Raw genomic sequence first — 19,750 nt, 5'->3', positions numbered from 1 at the left:
CTCTGCGCCACAATAGGAAACCCAGAATTTTTTCGCCGCTAACCTAGCCAATTGCAAGGTGGCGTCTAGGGTGAAAGAATTAGCCAATTTAAGAGCACGAATTCTGTCCATAATCTCCTCATAAGAAGAAGAATTACTAATAATCGCCTTTCCTAGCTCAAACTAGAAACACGCGGCTGCAGTGACAGGGACAATGCATGCAATTGGTTGTAGAAGGGAACCTTGCTGAACAAACATCTTTAGCAGACCTTCTAATTTTTTATCCATAGGATCTTGGAAAGCACAACTATCTTCTATGGGTATAGTGGCGCGCTTGTGTAGAGTAGAAACCGCCCCCTCGACCTTGGGGACTGTCTGCCATCAGTCCTTTCTGGTGTCGACTATAGGAAAACAATTTTATAAATATGGGGGGAGGTACTAAAGGTATACCGGGCCTGTCCCATTCTGTAGTAACAATGGACGCCACCCGCTTGGATATAGGAAAAGCTTCGGGGGGCCCCGGGGCCTCTAAGAACTTTTCCATTTTACATAGTGGTTCTGGAATGACCAGATAATCACAATCATCCAAATTGGATAACACCTCCTTAAGCAGAGCGCGGAGATGTTCCAACTTAAATTTAAAAGTAATCACATCAGGTTCAGCTTGTTGAGAAATGTTTCCTGAATCTGAAATTTCTCCCTCAGACAAAACCTCCCTGGCCCCCTCAGACTGGTGTAGGGGCCCTTCAGAAACCATATCATCAGCGTTCTCATGCTCTACAGAATTTTCTAAAACAGAGCAGTCGCGCTTTCACTGATAAGTGGGCATATTGGCTAAAATGTTTTTGATAGAATTATCCATTACAGCCGTTAAATGTTGCATAGTAAGGAGTATTGGCGCACTAGATGTACTAGGGGCCTCCTGTATGGGCAAGACTGGTGTAGACGAAGGAGGGGATGATGCAGTACCATGCTTACTCCCCTCACTTGAGGAATCATCTTGGGCATCATTTTTACTAAATTTTTTTATGACATAAAATACATATAGTTAAATGAGAAGGAACCTTGGTTTCCCCACAGTCAGAACACAATCTATCTGGTAGTTCAGACATGTTAAACAGGCATAAACTTGATAACAAAGCACAAAAAACGTTTTAAAATAAAACCGTTACTGTCACTTTAAATTTTAAACTAAACACACTTTATTACTGCAATTGCGAAAAAGTATGAAGGAATTGTTCAAAATTCACCAAAATTTCACCACAGTGTCTTAAAGCCTTAAAAGTATTGCACACCAAATTTGGAAGCTTTAACCCTTAAAATAACGGAACCGGAGCCGTTTTTATATTTAACCCCTTTACAGTCCCTGGAATCTGCTTTGCTGAGACCCAACCAAGCCCAAAGGGGAATACGATACCAAATGATGCCTTCAGAAAGACCTTTCTATGTATCAGAGCTCCACACACATGCAGCTGCATGCCATGCTGTCCTCAAAAACAAGTGCGCCATACCGGCGCGAAAATGAGACTCTGCCTATGCTTTGGGAAAGCCCCTAAAGAATAAGGTGTCTAAAACAGTGCCTGCCGATATTATTATATCAAAATACCCAGATAAAATGATTCCTCAAGGCTAAATATGTGTTAATAATCAATCGATTTAGCCCAGAAAAAGTCTACAGTTTAAATAAGCCCTTGTGAAGCCCTTATTTACAATCGTAATAAACATGGCTTACCGGATCCCATAGGGAAAATGACAGCTTCCAGCATTACATCGTCTTGTTAGAATGTGTCATACCTCAAGCAGCAAGGGACTGCAAACTGTTCCCCCAACTGAAGTTAATTGCTCTCAACAGTCCTGTGTGGAACAGCCATGGATTTTAGTTACGGTTGCTAAAATCATTTTCCTCATACAAACAGAATTCTTCATCTCTTTTCTGTTTCTGAGTAAATAGTACGTACCAGCACTATTTGAAAATAACAAACTCTTGATTGAATAATGAAAAACTACAGTTAAACACTAAAAAACTCTAAGCCATCTCCGTGGAGATGTTGCCTGTACAACGGCAAAGAGAATGACTGGGGTAGGCGGAGCCTAGGAGGGATCATGTGACCAGCTTTGCTGGGCTCTTTGCCATTTCCTGTTGGGGAAGAGAATATCCCACAAGTAAGGATGACGCCGTGGACCGGACACACCTATGTTGGAGAAATAAAGATTCTTTTAAGTCCTCAATCAGCAGCTGGACCCTCCATGTGAAGCAGCATGAAACTGTATTTCAATACTAACTGCGCATCTGAGGCGCGAAATTAGGCCCCTCCCACTCCACTCCGTAGTTGTAAGGCCTACCAAAATCACTTCTAGGTGACTAAATTTATGCCATTTGGAAAATAAACCGCAGAAAAACACTCCAAAGTGCTTAAAAAGTGTCTCCAACGAGTATTTCTTAAAATAAATAATTGATTGCCCTGCATTAGTGTCAACCAGCCTATTTAGCCCTGTTAAGTAAGCATTCAATTCTATACTAAGTCTCAGAACATAGCTTATCCTCCCCACATGGGGATCTTGTCAGTCTTCTAGCATTATCTCAGTCTTGTCTAGAAATAAATGAATGAACATACCTCATTGCAGTCAAGCCTGCAAACTGTTCCCCCCAACTGAAGTTTTCTGGTACTCCTCAGTCCTGTGTGGGAACAGCAGTGGATTTTAGTTACAACATGCTAAAATCATTTTCCTCTCAGCAGAATTCTTCATCACTTTTCTGCTAGAGAGTAAATAGTACAAACCGGTACCATTTAAAAATAACAAACTTTTGATTGAAGATATAAAACTACAAATCTAACACCACATTCACTATACCCTCCCGTAGAGAGACCCTAGTGCTTAGAGCCGGCAAAGAGAATGACTGGGGGGTGGAGCTAGAGGGGGAGCTATATGGACAGCTCTGCTGTGTGCTCTCTTTGCCACTTCCTGTAGGGAATGAGAATATCCCACAAGTAATGGATGAATCCGTGGACTGGATACACCTTGCAAGAGAAATAATGATTAAATAATAATAATAATAATAATAATGATAAATTATGAGACACAGTAAATAATGACTATTAAAGAAAAGTAGAAAGTGAGTGACTGACTGAGTATATGTGAGTGTGCGCGTGTGTATGTATTTGTATTTACGTGTATGCGTGTTTGTGTGTACATATATGTGTACACGTGTATGTATATGTACTTACGTGTGTGTGCACGTGTTTGTGTGTGTGCATGTGTGATGTAAATGATAGTGAACAGATTTGATGGAAATTATAAAGCAAGGTCATTATATAGATATCATGCATATAATACTCAGTACAGACTACTTGGGTCCTCACAGGTGTATATGAAAGAATTGCTGATACTCACTGCAGGCAGGGGTTACTAATGACTTCAGGAGGTGACATGAATGTGTAAGGTGACATGGGCTTGTCTACGAAAGCACCAAAACCAATGCGTAAGTTGCTGGTTACTCTACGCATTTTTTCTGCCAGGTCTGTTCCCAGTGTCTGTAACTTTTTCAAATCATCCTTCATAGAGTTGGAGAGATCCATCAGATAGTAGATGTCAACAGGATAGTCCTCTACTTGTCTCACCTGCACTGTAAAAACCTTGGTATCGTCTGAGAGAAGGACAAATAAATATTAAATGCTCTTGTTCCTTCATGACATCTCCCAAATAATTTTACATTTACTCTCCCCATATCCCCTCACTTTTTCCTTATGTTAAGTTCTTATATTAAATGGCCATTAAACCCAAAAATTTTCTTTCACAATTCAGATAGAGAATAAAATTTTAAACAACATTCCAATTTACTTCTATTATCTAATTTGCTGCAATCTTTAGATATCCTTTGTTAAAGAAATAGCAATGCACATTGGTGAGCCAATCACATGAGGCATATATGTGCAGCCACCAATCAGAAGCTACCAAGCCTATCTAGATATGCTTTTCAGGAAAGAATATCAAGAGAATGAAGCAAATTAGATCATAGAAGTAAATTAGAAAGTTGTTTAAAATGGTATTCTCTATCTGAATCATGAAAGAAAAAATGTGGGTTTAATGTCCCTTTAAGTCCCTTCATCATTTATAGATCCCTTTTTTTTGTTTGTTTATAATTATAACTTAAAAACTTGTTTCTTGTAACTTGGGGCGCGATCCGATATAGATCAAAGTTTGCGGCGCAAGCGAGGGAACCCCCGCCGCCCGTAGTTTCAGCTCGCAACTCGAGCTATCCAATATACCCCGCCGCCAGATGCTAAAGTGCCGTAACTCGGATAAACCAGCGATGTCCAGAAATCTGCGTAAGTACAAATTTCTGGAGTCGCCAGTGACTTACGGCACTTTAGAAACTGCCGGCGCCTACAAAACCTGACTAAGTTATTAAATCTCCCGTACTGTCTAACACGCCTCCCAAACATAGCCCGACACGTATACCCCTCTATCCGCTATCCCCCCTCACTCTCCTAATAGTAAAAAATGTATTAACCCCTAAACCGCCGCTCCTGGACCCCGCCGCACCTAATAAAGTTATTAACCCCTAAACCGCCACTCCCGGCCCCTGCCGCCACCTACATTAACTACCCCCTAATGTGAGCCCCTTACACCGCCGCCACCTACATTAACTACCCCCTAATATGAGCCCCTTACACCGCCGCCACCTACATTAACTACCACCTAATGTGAGCCCCTTACACCGCCACCAGCTATATTAACTACCCCCTAATGTGAGCCCCTTACACCGCCGCCAGCTACATTAACTACCCCCTAATGTGAGCTCCTACCCCGCCGCCAGCAATATTAAAATTATTAACCCCTAATTTAATCCCCCTACACCGCCGCCAGCTATATTAAATTAATTAACCCCTAATCCAATCCCCCTATACCGCCGCCACCTATATTAAATTAATTAACCCCTAAAATACTAAACTATCCCTACCACTAAACCTAAGTCTAACCCTACAAATAGCCCTGAAAAGGGCTTTTTGCGTGGCATTACCCCAAAGTAAACAGCTCTATTGCCAGCCCTTAAAAGGGCTTTTTTTGGGGCTTTGCCCCAAAGTAATCAGCTCTTTTACCAGCCCTTAAAAGGGCTTTTGGCGGGGCATTGTCACAAAGTAATCAGCTCTTTTGCCTATAATCTAAATCCCCCTACACCGCCGCCACCTATAATAAATGTATTACCCCCTAATCTAATCCCCCTACACCGCTGCCACCTATATTAACTATATTACCCCCTAATCTAATCCCCCTACACCGCCGCCACCTATATTAACCCTAATTATATTAGGGTTAATATAGTTAATATAGTTATTATATTATATATATTAACTATATTAACCCTAATTATATTAGGGTTAATATAGTTATTATATTATATATATTAACTATATTAACCCTAATTATATTAGGGTTAATATAGTTATTATATTATATATATATTAAGTATAATAACCCTATCTAACTCTAACACCCCTAACTAAATTCTTATTAAAATAAATCTAATTAATATTAATATTATTAATTAAAATATTCCTATTTAAATCTAAATACTTACCTATAAAATAAACCCTAACCTAAGATAGCTACAATGTAATTAATAATTACATTGTAGCTATTTTAGGGTTTATATTTATTTTACAGGTAACTTGGTATTTATTTTAACTAGGTACAATAGCTATTAAATAGTTAATAACTATTTAATAGCTACCTTGTTAAAATAATTACCAATTTACCTGTAAAATAAATCCTAACCTAAGTTACAAATACACCTACACTATCAATAAATTAAATAAACTACAAATATCTAAACTAAAATACAATTAAATACACTAAACTAAATTACAAAAACAAACAAACACTAAATTACAAAAAAACCCAGAATTTATGCTTACCTGATAAATTACTTTCTCTTGCGGTGTATCCAGTCCACAGATTCATCCTTTACTTGTGGTATATTCTCATTCCCTACAGGAAGTGGCAAAGAGAGCACACAGCAGAGCTGTCCATATAGCTCCCCCTCTAGCTCCACCCCCCAGTCATTCGACCAAAGGTTAGGAAGAAAAAGGAGAAACCATAGGGTGCAGTGGCGACTAGTTTAAACAAAAAAAAATTCACCTGACTTAATTACCAGGGCGGGCCGTGGACTGGATACACCGCAAGAGAAAGTAATTTATCAGGTAAGCATAAATTCTGTTTTCTCTTGCAAGGTGTATCCAGTCCACGGATTCATCCTTTACTTGTGGGATACCAATACCAAAGCTTTAGGACACGGATGAAGGGAGGGAACAAGGCAGGTACCTTAAACGGAAGGCACCACTGCTTGCAAAACCTTTCTCCCAAAAATAGCCTCCGAAGAAGCAAAAGTATCGAATTTGTAAAATTTTGAAAAAGTATGCAGTGAAGACCAAGTCGCTGCCTTACAAATCTGTTCAACAGAAGCCTCGTTTTTAAAAGCTCATGTGGAAGCCACTGCTCTGGTAGAATGAGCAGTAATAGTTTCAGGAGGCTGCTGGCCAGCAGTCTCATAGGCCAAACGGATGTCGCTTTCTGACCTCTCCTTTTACCAGAATAGATAACAAACAAGGAAGATGTGTGTCTGAAATCCTTAGTTGCATGTAAATAGAACTTTAGAGCACGAACTACATCAAGATTGTGCAACAGACGTTCCTTCTTCGAAGCAGGATTAGGACACAGAGAAGGAACAACTATCTCCTGGTTAATAATCTTGTTGGAAACAACTTTAGGAAGAAAACCAGGTTTGGTACGCAAAACTACCTTATCTGCGTGGAACACCAGGTAAGGTGAATCACACTGGCCTAGATTTGGAGTTTGGCGTTAGTCGTGAAAACCAGCGTTGGAGGCTCCTAACGCTGGTTTTAGGCTACCGCCGGTATTTGGAGTCACTCAAAATAGGGTCTAACGCTCACTTTTCAGCCGCGACTTTTCCATACCGCAGATCCCCTTACGTAAATTGCGTATCCTATCTTTTCAATGGGATCTTTCTAACTCCGGTATTTAGAGTCGTTTCTGAAGTGAGCGTTAGACATCTAACGACAAAACTCCAGCCGCAGGAAAAAAGTCAGTAGTTAAGAGCTTTCTGGGCTAACGCCGGTTTATAAAGCTCTTAACTACTGTACTCTAAAGTACACTAACACCCATAAACTACCTATGTACCCCTAAACCGAGGTCCCCCCACATCGCCGACACTCTAATAAAATTTTTTAACCCCTAATCTGCCGAACGCCACCTACGTTATCCTTATGTACCCCTAATCTGCTGCCCCTAACACCGCCGACCCCTATATTATATTTATTAACCCCTAATCTGCCCCCCACAACGCCGCCGCCAGCTACCTACACCTATTAACCCCTAATCTGCCGACCGCAAAGCGCCGCCACCTACGTTATCCTTATGTACCCCTAATCTGCTGCCCCTAACACCGCCGACCTCTGTATTATATTTATTAACCCCTAATCTGCCCCCCACAACGTCGCCTCCACCTGCCTACACTTATTAACCCCTAATCTGCCGACCGGAGCTCAACGCTATTCTAATAAATGTATTAACCCCTAAAGCTAAGTCTAACCCTAACACTAACACCCCCCTAAATTAAATATAATTTACATCTAACGAAATTAATTAACTCTTATTAAATAAATTATTCCTATTTAAAGATAAATACTTATCTGTAAAATAAATCCTAATATAGCTACAATATAAATTATAATTATATTATAGCTATTTTAGGATTAATATTTATTTTACAGGTAACTTTGTATTTATTTTAAACAGGTACAATAGCTATTAAATAGTTAAGAACTATTTAATAGCTAAAATAGTTAAAATAATTACAAAATTACCTGTAAAATAAATCCTAACCTAAGTTACAATTACACCTACTCTAAGCCCCCTAATAAAATAACAAAGACCCCCAAAATAAAAAAAATGCCCTACCCTATTCTAAATTACAAAAGTTCAAAGCTCTTTTACCTTACCAGCCCTGAACAGGGCCCTTTGTGGGGCATGCCCCAAAGAATTCAGCTCTTTTGCCTGTAAAAAAAAAACATACAATACCCCCCCCAACATTACAACCCACCACCCACATACCCCTAATCTAACCCAAACCCCCCTTAAATAAACCTAACACTAAGCCCCTGAAGATCTTCCTACCTTATCTTCACCCTGCCAGGTTCACCGATCCGTCCTGAAGAGCTCCTCCGATGTCCTGATCCAAGCCCAAGCGGGGGGCTGAAGAGGTCCATGATCCGGCTGAAGTCTTCATCCAAGCGGGAGCTGAAGAGGTCCATGATCCGGCTGAAGTCTTCATCCAAGCGGGAGCTGAAGAGGTCCATGATCCGGATGAAGTCTTCATCCAAGCGGGAGCTGAAGAGGTCCATGATCCGGATGAAGTCTTCTATCAACAGCATCTTCAATCTTCTTTCTTCCGGATCCATCTTGCAGACCTCCGACGCGGAACATCCTCTTCTCCCGACGCCTACTAGCCGAATGACGGTTCCTTTAAGGGACGTCATCCAAGATGGCGTCCCTCGAATTCCGATTGGCTGATAGGATTCTATCAGCCAATCGGAATTAAGGTAGGAATATTCTGATTGGCTGATGGAATCAGCCAATCAGAATCAAGTTCAATCCGATTGGCTGATCCAATCAGCCAATCAGATTGAGCTCGCATTCTATTGGCTGATCGGAACAGCCAATAGAATGCGAGCTCAATCTGATTGGCTGATTGGATCAGCCAATCGGATTGAACTTGATTCTGATTGGCTGATTCCATCAGCCAATCAGAATATTCCTACCTTAATTCCGATTGGCTGATAGAATCCTATCAGACAATCGGAATTCGAGGGACGCCATCTTGGATGACGTCCCTTAAAGGAACCGTCATTCGGCTAGTAGGCGTCGGGAGAAGAGGATGTTCCGCGTCGGAGGTCTGCAAGATGGATCCGGAAGAAAGAAGATTGAAGATGCCGTTGACAGAAGATTTCATTCGGATCATGGACCTCTTCAGCTCCCGCTTGGATGAAGACTTCATCCGGATCATGGACCTCTTCAGCTCCCGCTTGGATGAAGACTTCAGCCGGATCATGGACCTCTTCAGCCCCCCGCTTGGGCTTGGATCAGGACATTGGAGGAGCTCTTCAGGACGGATCGGTGAACCTGGCAGGGTGAAGATAAGGTAGGAAGATCTTCAGGGGCTTAGTGTTAGATTTATTTAAGGGGGGTTTGGGTTAGATTAGGGGTATGTGGGTGGTGGGTTGTAATGTTGGGGGGGGGTATTGTATGGTTTTTTTTACAGGCAAAAGAGCTGAATTCTTTGGGGCATGCCCCGCAAAGGGCCCTGTTCAGGGCTGGTAAGGTAAAAGAGCTTTGAACTTTTGTAATTTAGAATAGGGTAGGGCATTTTTTTATTTTGGGGGTCTTTGTTATTTTATTAGGGGGCTTAGAGTAGGTGTAATTAGTTTAAAATTGTTGTAATATTTTTCTTATGTTTGTAAATATTTTTTTATTTTTTGTAACTTAGTTCTTTTTTATTTTTTGTACTTTAGCTAGTTTATTTAATTGTATTTATTTGTAGGAATTGTATTTAATTAATTTAGTGATAGTGTAGTGTTAGGTTAATTGTAGGTAATTGTAGGTAGTTTATTTAATTAATTTATTGATAGTGTAGTGTTAGGTTTAATTGTAACTTAGGTTAGGATCTATTTTACAGGTAAATTTGTAATTATTTTAACTATTTTAGCTATTAAATAGTTCTTAACTATTTAATAGCTATTGTACCTGGTTAAAATAAATACAAAGTTACCTGTAAAATAAATATTAATCCTAAAATAGCTATAATATAATTATAATTTATATTATAGCTATATTAGGATTTATTTTACAGGTAAGTATTTATCTTTAAATAGGAATAATTTATTTAATAAGAGTTAATTAATTTCGTTAGATGTAAATTATATTTAAGTTAGGGGGGTGTTAGTGTTAGGGTTACACTTAGCTTTAGGGGTTAATACATTTATTAGAATAGCGGTGAGCTCCAGTCGGCAGATTAGGGGTTAATAATTGAAGTTAGGTGTCGGCGATGTTAGGGAGGGCAGATTAGGGGTTAATACTATTTATTATAGGGTTAGTGAGGCGGATTAGGGGTTAATAACTTTATTATAGTAGCGCTCAGGTCCGGTCGGCAGATTAGGGGTTAATAAGTGTAGGCGACGTTGTGGGGGGCAGATTAGGGGTTAATAAATATAATATAGGGGTCGGCGATGTTAGGGCAGCAGATTAGGGGTTCATAGGGATAATGTAAGTAGCGGCGGTTTACGGAGCGGCAGATTAGGGGTTAATAATAATATGCAGGGGTCAGCGATAGCGGGGGCGGCAGATCAGGGGTTAATAAGTGTAAGGTTAGGGGTGTTTAGACTCGGGGTACATGTTAGAGTGTTAGGTGCAGACGTAGGAAGTGTTTCCGCATAGCAAACAATGGGGCTGCGTTAGGAGCTGAACGCGGCTTTTTTGCAGATGTTAGGTTTTTTTCAGCTCAAACAGCTCCATTGTTTCCTATGGGGGAATCGTGCACGAGCACGTTTTTGAGGCTGGCCGCTTGCGTAAGCAACTCTGGTATCGAGAGTTGAAGCTGCGTTAAAAATGCTCTACGCTCCTTTTTTGGAGCCTAACGCAGCCTTTATGTGGACTTTCAATACCAGAGTTATTTTTATGGTGCGGCCAGAAAAAAGCCGGCGTTAGTTTTTCGGGTCGTTACCGACAAAACTCCAAATCTAGCCGACTGTAAGGCAGATAATTCTGAGACTCTTCGAGCAGAAGAGATAGCTACCAAAAACAAAACTTTCCAAGAAAACAACTTAATATCTATGGAATGTAAAGGTTCAAACGGAACCCCTTGAAGAACTGAAAGAACTAGATTTAGACTCCATGGCGGAGCCACAGGTTTATAAACAGGCTTGATTCTGACTAAAGCCTGTGCAAACGCTTGAACGTCTGGTACCTCTGCCAGACGCTTGTGTAAAAGGATAGACAGAGCAGATATCTGTCCCTTTAAGGAACTAGCTGACAATCCTTTCTCCAATCCTTCTTGGAGAAAAGACAATATCCTGGGAATCCTAATCTTACTCCATGAGTAACCCTTGGATTCACACCAAGAAAGATATTTCCGCCATATTTTATGGTAAATTTTCCTGGTGACAGGCTTTCTAGCCTGAATCAGAGTATCTATAACTGACTCAGAGAAACCACGCTTTGATAGAATTAAGCGTTCAATCTCCAAGCAGTCAGACGTAGAGAAATTGGATTTGGATGCTTGAACGGACTCTGTATTAGAAGATCCTGCCTCATTGGCAGTGTCCATGGTGGGACAGATGACATGTCTACTAGGTCTGCATACCAAGTCCTGCGTGGCCACGTAGGCTCTATCAGAATCACCAAAGCCTTCTCCTGCTTGATTCTGGCGACCAGACGAGGGAGAAGGGGAAACGGTGGGAAAACATAAGCCAGATTGAAGGACCAAGGCGCTGCTAGAGCATCTATCAATAACGCCTTGGGGTCCCGGGACCTGGATCCATAGAGAGGAAGTTTGGTGTTCTGACGGGACGCCATCAGATCCAACTCTGGAGTGCCCCATAGCTGAGTCAGCTGGGCAAATACCTCCGGGTGGAGTTCCCACTCCCCCGGGTGAAAAGTCTGACGACTCAGAAAATCCGCCTCCCAGTTGTCTACTCCTGGGATGTGAATTGCTGAGAGAAGGCAGGAGTGATCCTCCGCCCACCTGATTATTTTGGTTACTTCCTTCATCGCTAGGGAACTCTTTGTTCCCCACTGATGATTGATGTAAGCTACAGTCGTGATGTTGTCCGACTGAAATCTGATGAATTTGGCCGCAGCTAGTTGAGGCCATGCCTGAAGCGCGTTGAATATCGCCCTCAGTTCCAGAATGTTTATCGGGAGAAGAGATTCTTCCCGAGACCATACGCTCTGAGCTTTCAGGGAGTCCCAGACTGCACCCCAGCCTAACAGACTGGCGTCGGTTGTTACAATGATCCACTCTGGTCTGCGGAAACATATTCCCTGAGACAGGTGGTCCTGAGACAACCACCAGAGAAGAGAATCTCTGGTCCCCTGGTCCAACTGTATTTGAGGAGACAAATCTGCATAATCCCCATTCCACTGTTTGAGCATGCATAGTTGCAGTGGTCTGAGATGTATCCAAGCAAAAGGGACTATGTCCATTGCTGCTACCATTAATCCGATTGCCTCCATGCACTGAGCTACAGATGGCCGAGGAATGGAATGAAGAACTCGGCAAGTAGTTAAAAGTTTTAATTTTCTGACCTCCGTCAGAAATATTTTCATTTCTACCGAATCTATCAGAGTTCCTAGGAAGGAAACCCTTGTGAGTGGGGATAGAGAACTCTTTTTGACGTTCACCTTCCACCCGTGAGACCTCAGAAAGGCCAATACAATCTCCGTGTGAGACTTGGCTCTTTGAAAAGACGGCGCCTGAATTAAGATGTCGTCCAAATAAGGCGCCACTGCTATGCCCCGCGGTCTTAGAACCGTCAAAAGGGACCCTAGTACCTTTGTGAAAATTCTGGGAGCAGTGGCTAACCCAAATGGAAGAGCCACAAACTGGTAATGCTTGTCTAGGAAAGCGAACCTGAGAAACCGATGATGATCTTTGTGGATAGGAATGTGCAGGTCCTTTAGATCCACGGTAGTCATATATTGACCTTCCTGGATCATAGGTAAGATTGTCCGAATGGTCTCCATCTTGAATGATGGGAGTCTGAGGAATCTGTTTAGGATTTTTAGATCCAGGATTGGTCTGAAAGTTCCTTCTTTTTTGGGAACCACAAACAGGTTTGAGTAAAAACCCAGTCCTTGTTCTGCCATTGGAACTGGGTGTATCACTCCCATCGTATATAGATCTTCTACACAGCGTAAGAACGCCTCTTTCTTTGTCTGGTCTGTAGACAGACGAGAAATGTGGAACCTTCCCCTTTGAGGGGAGTCCTTGAATTCTAGAAGATATCCCTGGGAAACAATCTCTAATGCCCAGGGATCGTGAACATCTCTTGCCCAGGCCTGAGCGAAGAGAGAGAGTCTGCCCCCTACTAGATCCGGTCCCGGATCGGGGGGTACCACCTCCTTGCTGCTGTCTTGGTAGCAGCTGCAGGCTTTTTGGCCTGCTTACCCTTGTTCCAGCCCTGGTAAGGCTTCCAGGTTGCCTTGGGCTGTGAAGCGTTACCCTCTTGCTTTGCAGCCGTAGAGGCTGAAGCGGGAAAGTTCCTGAAATTACGAAAGGAACGAAAATTAGCTTTGTTTTTAGCCTTAAAGGGCTTGTCCTGAGGAAGAGCATGGCCCTTTCCCCCGGTGATTTCTGAAATAATCTCTTTCAATTCTGGCCCGAAGAGCGTCTTTCCTTTGAAAGGGATATTTAATAATTTAGATTTTGACGACAAATCGGCCGACCAGGACTTGAGCCAAAGCGCTCTGCGCGCCATAATGGTGAAACCTGAATTTTTTGCCGCCAACTTAGCTAATTGCAAAGCGGCATCTGTGATAAAAGAATTAGCCAGCTTTAGAGCCTTAATTCTATCCATAATTTCATCGTATGAGGTCTCCGTCTGGAGCGAGTCCTCCAGCGCCTCAAACCAGAAAGCAGCTTCAGTAGTTACAGGAATAATGCAGGCAATAGGTTGGAGAAGAAAACCTTGTTGAACAAAAATTTTCTTAAGTAAACCCTCTAACTTTTTATCCATAGGGTCTTTAAAAGCACAACTGTCTTCAATTGGTATGGTTGTGCGTTTAGCAAGTGAAGAAACAGCCCCCTCTACCTTAGGGACCGTTTGCCACGAGTCCCGCATGGGGTCAGTTATGGGGAACATTTTCTTAAAAATAGGGGGGGGGGACAAAAGGGACACCTGGTCTATCCCACTCCCTAGTAACGATACCCGCAACCCTCTTAGGGACCGGAAACGCATCAGTGTATACAGGAACCTCTAGGTACTTGTCCATTTTACACAATTTCTCTGGGACCACCATAGGGTCACAATCATCCAGAGTAGCTAATACCTCCCTGAGTAATACGCGGAGGTGTTCTAATTTAAATTTAAACGCCAATGTATCTGACTCTGTCTGATGAGAAACCTTTCCTGAGTCGGAAATTTCTCCCTCAGACATCAAATCCCTCACCCTTACTTCAGAGCGTTGTGAGGGCACATCAGATAAGGCTACCAAAGCTTCAGACTGCTCATAATCTGTTCTTAAAACAGAGCTATCGAGCTTTGCAGGGAAAACTGGCAGTTTAGATAGAAAGGCCGCAAGGGAATTATCCATGACTGCCGCTAGTTGTTGCAATGTAATAGGGGCAGACGCACTAGAGGTACTAGGCATCGCTTGAGCGGGCGTAACTGGTTGTGACACATGGGGAGAGGTAGACGGACTATCCTCATTACCTTCAGTCTGAGAATCATCTAGGGCCACACTTTTAAGTGCAACAATATGATCTTTAAAGTGTATAGACATATTAGTGCAATTGGGACACATTCTGAGAGGGGGTTCCACCATGGCTTCTAAACACATTGGCTTCTAAACACATGTCTGAGACAATTGGTCTCAGACATGTTTAACAGACTAGTAATATGCACAAACAGGCTTAGAAGTCACTATAAACAAGTAAAATACACAATTTGAAAAAAACGTTACTGTGCCTTTAAGAAATAAAAAGGACACACAATTTTACAAAACAGTGAAAAATGCAGCAATCTTCTTGAAATTTTCACAGTATGTACCTAAATCCTTAGTAAGATTGCACCACTAGCAAGAAAAACGATTAACCCCTTAATGCCCAAACCGGAGCAGCCTAAAGCCAACAACCGGTTAATTAACTACAGCACCTTGCCACAGCACTGCTGTGGCCCTACCTGCCCTTAGGGATCAGATTTGGGGGAATAAAGCTTCTTTTAGGCCCTCAAACAGCAGCAGCACCCTCCATGTGAAGCAGCATGAACTTGTTTTTCAATTCTAACTGCGCATCTGAGGCGCAAAATTAGGCCCCTCCCACTCCACTCTGGAGTTGTGAGGCCTACAAAAATCACTTCTCAGTGATTAAATTTTAGCCATGTGGGTAATAACCCCAGAAAGAACACCAAAGTGCTTTAAAAGAGTCTCCCAACGAGTATTTCTTAAACCAAATAATCGATTGCCCTGAATTAGTGTCAACCAGCATAATTAGCCCTGCTATGTAAGCATTCAATTCTTTACTAAGTCTCAGAACATAGCTTACCCTCCCCACATGGGGATATTGTCAGTCTTCTAGCATTATCTCAGTCTTGTCTAGAAATAAATGACTGAACATACCTCATTGCAGTCAAGCCTGCAAACTGTCCCCCCCAACTGAAGTTTTCTGGTACTCCTCAGTCCTGTGTGGGAACAGCAATGGATTTTAGTTACAACATGCTAAAATCATCTTCCTCTCAGCAGAATTCTTCATCTTTTTTCTGCCAGAGAGTAAATAGTACAAACCGGTACCATTTAAAAATAACAAACTTTTGATTGAAGATATAAAACTACAATTCTAACACCACATTCACTTTACCCTCCCGTAGAGAGACCCTAGTGCTTAGAGCCGGCAAAGAGAATGACTGGGGGGTGGAGCTAGAGGGGGAGCTATATGGACAGCTCTGCTGTGTGCTCTCTTTGCCACTTCCTGTAGGGAATGAGAATATCCCACAAGTAAAGGATGAATCCGTGGACTGGATACACCTTGCAAGAGAAATAAAAAAAAGATTACAAGAATTTTAAGCTAATTACACCTATTCTAAGCCCCCTAATAAAATAACAAAGCCCCCCAAAATAAAAAATATTCCCTACCCTAATCTAAATTACAAAAGCTAACAGCTCTATTATCAGCCCTTAAAAGGGCTTTTTGCGGGGCATGCCCCAAAGTATTCAGCTCTTTTGCCCGTAAAAAAAAAACACAATACCACCCCCCAACATTACAACCCACCACCCACATACCCCTACTCTAAACCCACCCAAACACCCCTTAAAAAAACCTAACACTAAGCCCCAGAAGATCTCCCTACCTTGAGTCGTCTTCACCCAGCCGGGCCGAACTCTTCATCCAATCTGGGCGATGTCTTCATCCAAGCGGCAAAGAAGAAGTCTTCCATCCGGCGATGTCTTCATCCAAGCGGCAAAGAAGAAGTCTTCCATCCGGCGATGTCTTCATCCAATCAGCCAATCAGATTGAGCTTGCATTCTATTGGCTGTTCCGATCAGCCAATAGAATGCAAGCTCAATCTGATTGGCTGATTGAATCAGCCAATCGGATTGAACTTGAATCTGATTGGCTGATTGAATCAGCCAATCAGATTTTCTTACCTTAATTCCGATTGGCTTATAGAATCCTATCAGCCAATCGGAATTAGAGGGACGCCATCTTGGATGATGTCATTTAAAGGAAACTTCATTCGTCTTTCAGTCGTCGGGCCAGCTGGATGTTCCGCGTCGGAGGTCCGAAGAAAGAAGATTGAAGATGCCGCTTGGAGGAAAACTTCACCCCGATGGAGGACCTCTTCTTTGCCGCTTGGATGAAGACATCGCCAGATGGAAGACTTCTTCTTTGCCGCTTGGATGAAGACATCGCCGGATGGAAGACTTCTTCTTTGCCGCTTGGATGAAGACATCACCCGGATTGGATGAAGAGTTCGGCCCGGCTGGGTGAAGACGACTCAAGGTAGGGAGATCTTCTGGGGCTTAGTGTTAGGTTTTTTTAAGGGGGGTTTGGGTGGGTTTAGAGTAGGGGTATGTGGGTGGTAGGTTGTAATGTTGGGGGGTGGTATTGTGGGTTTTTTTACAGGCAAAAGAGCTGAATACTTTGGGGCATGCCCCGCAAAAAGCCCTTTTAAGGGCTGGTAATAGAGCTGTTAACTTTTGTAATTTAGATTAGGGTAGGGAAATTTTTTATTTTGGGGGGCTTTGTTATTTTATTAGGGGGCTTAGAATAGGTGTAATTAGCTTAAAATTCTTGTAATCTTTTTTTGTAATTTAGTGTTTGTTTGTTTTTTTAATTTAGTTTAGTGTAGTTAATTGTATTTTAGTTTAAATATTTGTAGTTTATTTAATTTATTGATAGTGTAGGTGTATTTGTAACTTAGGTTAGGATTTATTTTACAGGTAAATTGGTAATTATTTTAACAAGGTAGCTATTAAATAGTTATTAACTATTTAATAGCTATTGTACCTAGATAAAATAAATACCAAGTTACCTGTAAAATAAATATAAACCCTAAAATAGCTACAATGTAATTATTAATTACATTGTAGCTATCTTAGGGTTTATTTTATAGGTAAGTATTTAGATTTAAATATGAATATCTTAATTAATAATATTAATTAGATTTATTTTATTAAGAATTTAGTTAGGGGTGTTAGAGTTAGATAGGGTTATTATACTTAATATATATATATATATATATAATATAATAACTATATTAACTATATTAACCCTAATATAATTAGGGTTAATATAATTAATATATATAATATAATAACTATATTAACCCTAATATAATTAGGGTTAATATAGTTAATATATATAATATAATAACTATATTAACCCTAATATAATAAGGTTAATATAGTTAATATAGGTGGCGGCGGTGTAGGGGGATTAGATTAGGGGGTAATATAGTTAATATAGGTGGCGGCAGTGTAGGGGGATTAGATTAGGGGTAATACATTTATTATAGGTGGCGGCGGTGTAGGGGGATTTAGATTATAGGCAAAAGAGATGATTACTTTGTGACAATGCCCCGCCAAAAGCCCTTTTAAGGGCTGGTAAAAGAGCTGATTACTTTGGGGCAAAGCCCCGCAAAAAGCCCTTTTAAGGGCTGGCAATAGAGTTGTTTACCTTGGGGTAATGCCACGCAAAAAGCCCTTTTCAAGGCTATTTGTAGGGTTAGACTTAGGTTTAGTGGTAGGGATAGTTTAGTATTTTAGGGGTTAATTAATTTAATATAGGTGGCGGCGGTATAGGGGGATTAGATTAGGGGTTAATAATTTAATATAGGTGGCGGCGGTATAGTGGGATTAGATTAGGGGTTAATAATTTTAATATAGCTGGCGGCGGGGTAGGAGCTCACATTAGGGGGTAGTTAATGTAGGTGGTGGCGGGGTAGGAGCTCACATTAGGGGGTAGTTAATGTAGGTGGCGGCGGTGTAAGGGGCTCACATTAGGGGGTATTTAATGTAGGTGGCGGCGGTGTAAGGGGCTCACATTAGGGGGTAGTTAATGTAGGTGGCGGCGGTGTAAGGGGCTCACATTAGGGGGTAGGTAATGTAGATGGCGGCGGTGTAGGGGCTCACATTAGGGGGTAGGTAATGTAGATGGCGGCGGTGTAGGGGCTCACATTAGGGGGTTATACATTTAATGTAGGTGGCGGCGGGGTCCGGTAGCGGCGGTTTAGGGGTTAAATACTTTATTAGGGATTGCGGTGGGGGATCGCGGTTGACAGGTAGATAGACATTGCATATGCGTTAGGTTTTATTTAGCAGTTCGCGGTTGACAGGTAGATAGACATTGCACATGCGTTAGGTGTTAGGTTTTATTTTGCAGGTAGTTTAGGGAGTTATGGGGCTCCAATAGACAGCGTAAGGCTTACTACGCCTGCAATTTGTGGCGAGGTGAAAATGGAGTAGGATTTCTCCATTTTCACCACGTAAGTCCTTACGCTGTATATTGGATACCAAACTGCGCTGGTTTGGTATACCTGTCTATGGGCCAAAAAACTACGGCCGAAGGCAGAAATGTACGAGCGTAACTTCTAGGGTACGCCGTATATAGGATACCAAACCAGCGCAAAATTTGGCGTCGCCGGCTTTTGCAGGCGACGCTGCATATCGGATTGGGCCCTTGATGAAGAACTCTCAAATCTGATGCCAAACACTAGTGGAGTTACCTGGTCTCAAAAACAGCTCTATCTTCTGAGGACTCATTTGAGTGATCTCTTGGGAGTGTGTCCCCTTATCACTTAGTTGACGTTTTTCTTTTATAAAAATATCACTGGTGGGATATTCAATGTATTCGGGATTGCAGGTGGTTTTCAGAGTTGACATGAGGTCACAACGTGGAGCTCCTTTCCCAAAATCCTAATGGGCAGAAAGAGAACAGATTTAAAAAAATATTTTACGTTTCGGGAAATAACCTCAAAATTTCCCCCCAAACGACAAATTAGTCTGTTTAATTCAATTGCCTGTCTAAAACAAAGCAATATATTTCACTAGAACTTATAGGTTATTTTTAAATAGTGAATATTTTTAAATAAAAAGTCCTTAAAACTCAGATGTTTAGAAAATGTGATCATCTACTTTTTAAAGTCTTTTCCGTTGTATGCAACAACAACCACCACAGTCATTGCACAATCTTCTGATCTGTTTGTTTCTTTTAGTCTCCACTTTGTTTGAAAGTTATTCATCTCTTTCTGCTCAGTCATTTATTTTATCCCCTGCATAGTGTTGCACAATTTTACAAATAATGGTTAGCAAGTACAGAAAAAAAGTATTAAATAGGTTTAATGTTTTAGCAAATGATGCAACAATGTTTAAATCATTCTAACCATATTTATGAGGATCTAATCTGAAATTATTTTAATTTAAAAAGACAAGCAAACATTTTAATTTCATGATTAAAGATAGTTTATGCTAAATTAGGGTT

The 19,750-nt window shown here is 41.4% G+C and overlaps 1 protein-coding gene across 1 annotated transcript in view; it reads right to left on the bottom strand.

The window, feature by feature from the left end:
* The window catches only part of ITGB3 (integrin subunit beta 3), a 211,378-nt gene that overhangs the window by 115,841 nt on the left and 75,787 nt on the right, over positions 1 to 19,750 (bottom strand). Inside the window, exons 3-4 of the mRNA XM_053699744.1 lie at positions 18,996 to 19,185; positions 3,373 to 3,625 (exon numbers count right to left, since the gene is read on the bottom strand). Coding sequence (XP_053555719.1) covers positions 3,373 to 3,625; positions 18,996 to 19,185 — 443 coding nt within the window. The remainder of the gene's footprint in view (positions 1 to 3,372; positions 3,626 to 18,995; positions 19,186 to 19,750) is intronic.

The sequence above is a fragment of the Bombina bombina genome, chromosome 1 (assembly GCF_027579735.1).
Source record: "Bombina bombina isolate aBomBom1 chromosome 1, aBomBom1.pri, whole genome shotgun sequence".
NCBI classification, from domain to species: domain Eukaryota; kingdom Metazoa; phylum Chordata; class Amphibia; order Anura; family Bombinatoridae; genus Bombina; species Bombina bombina.
The sequence above is the reverse complement of the archived record's forward strand: the minus strand, read 5'-3'. Positions and strand labels throughout refer to the sequence as shown.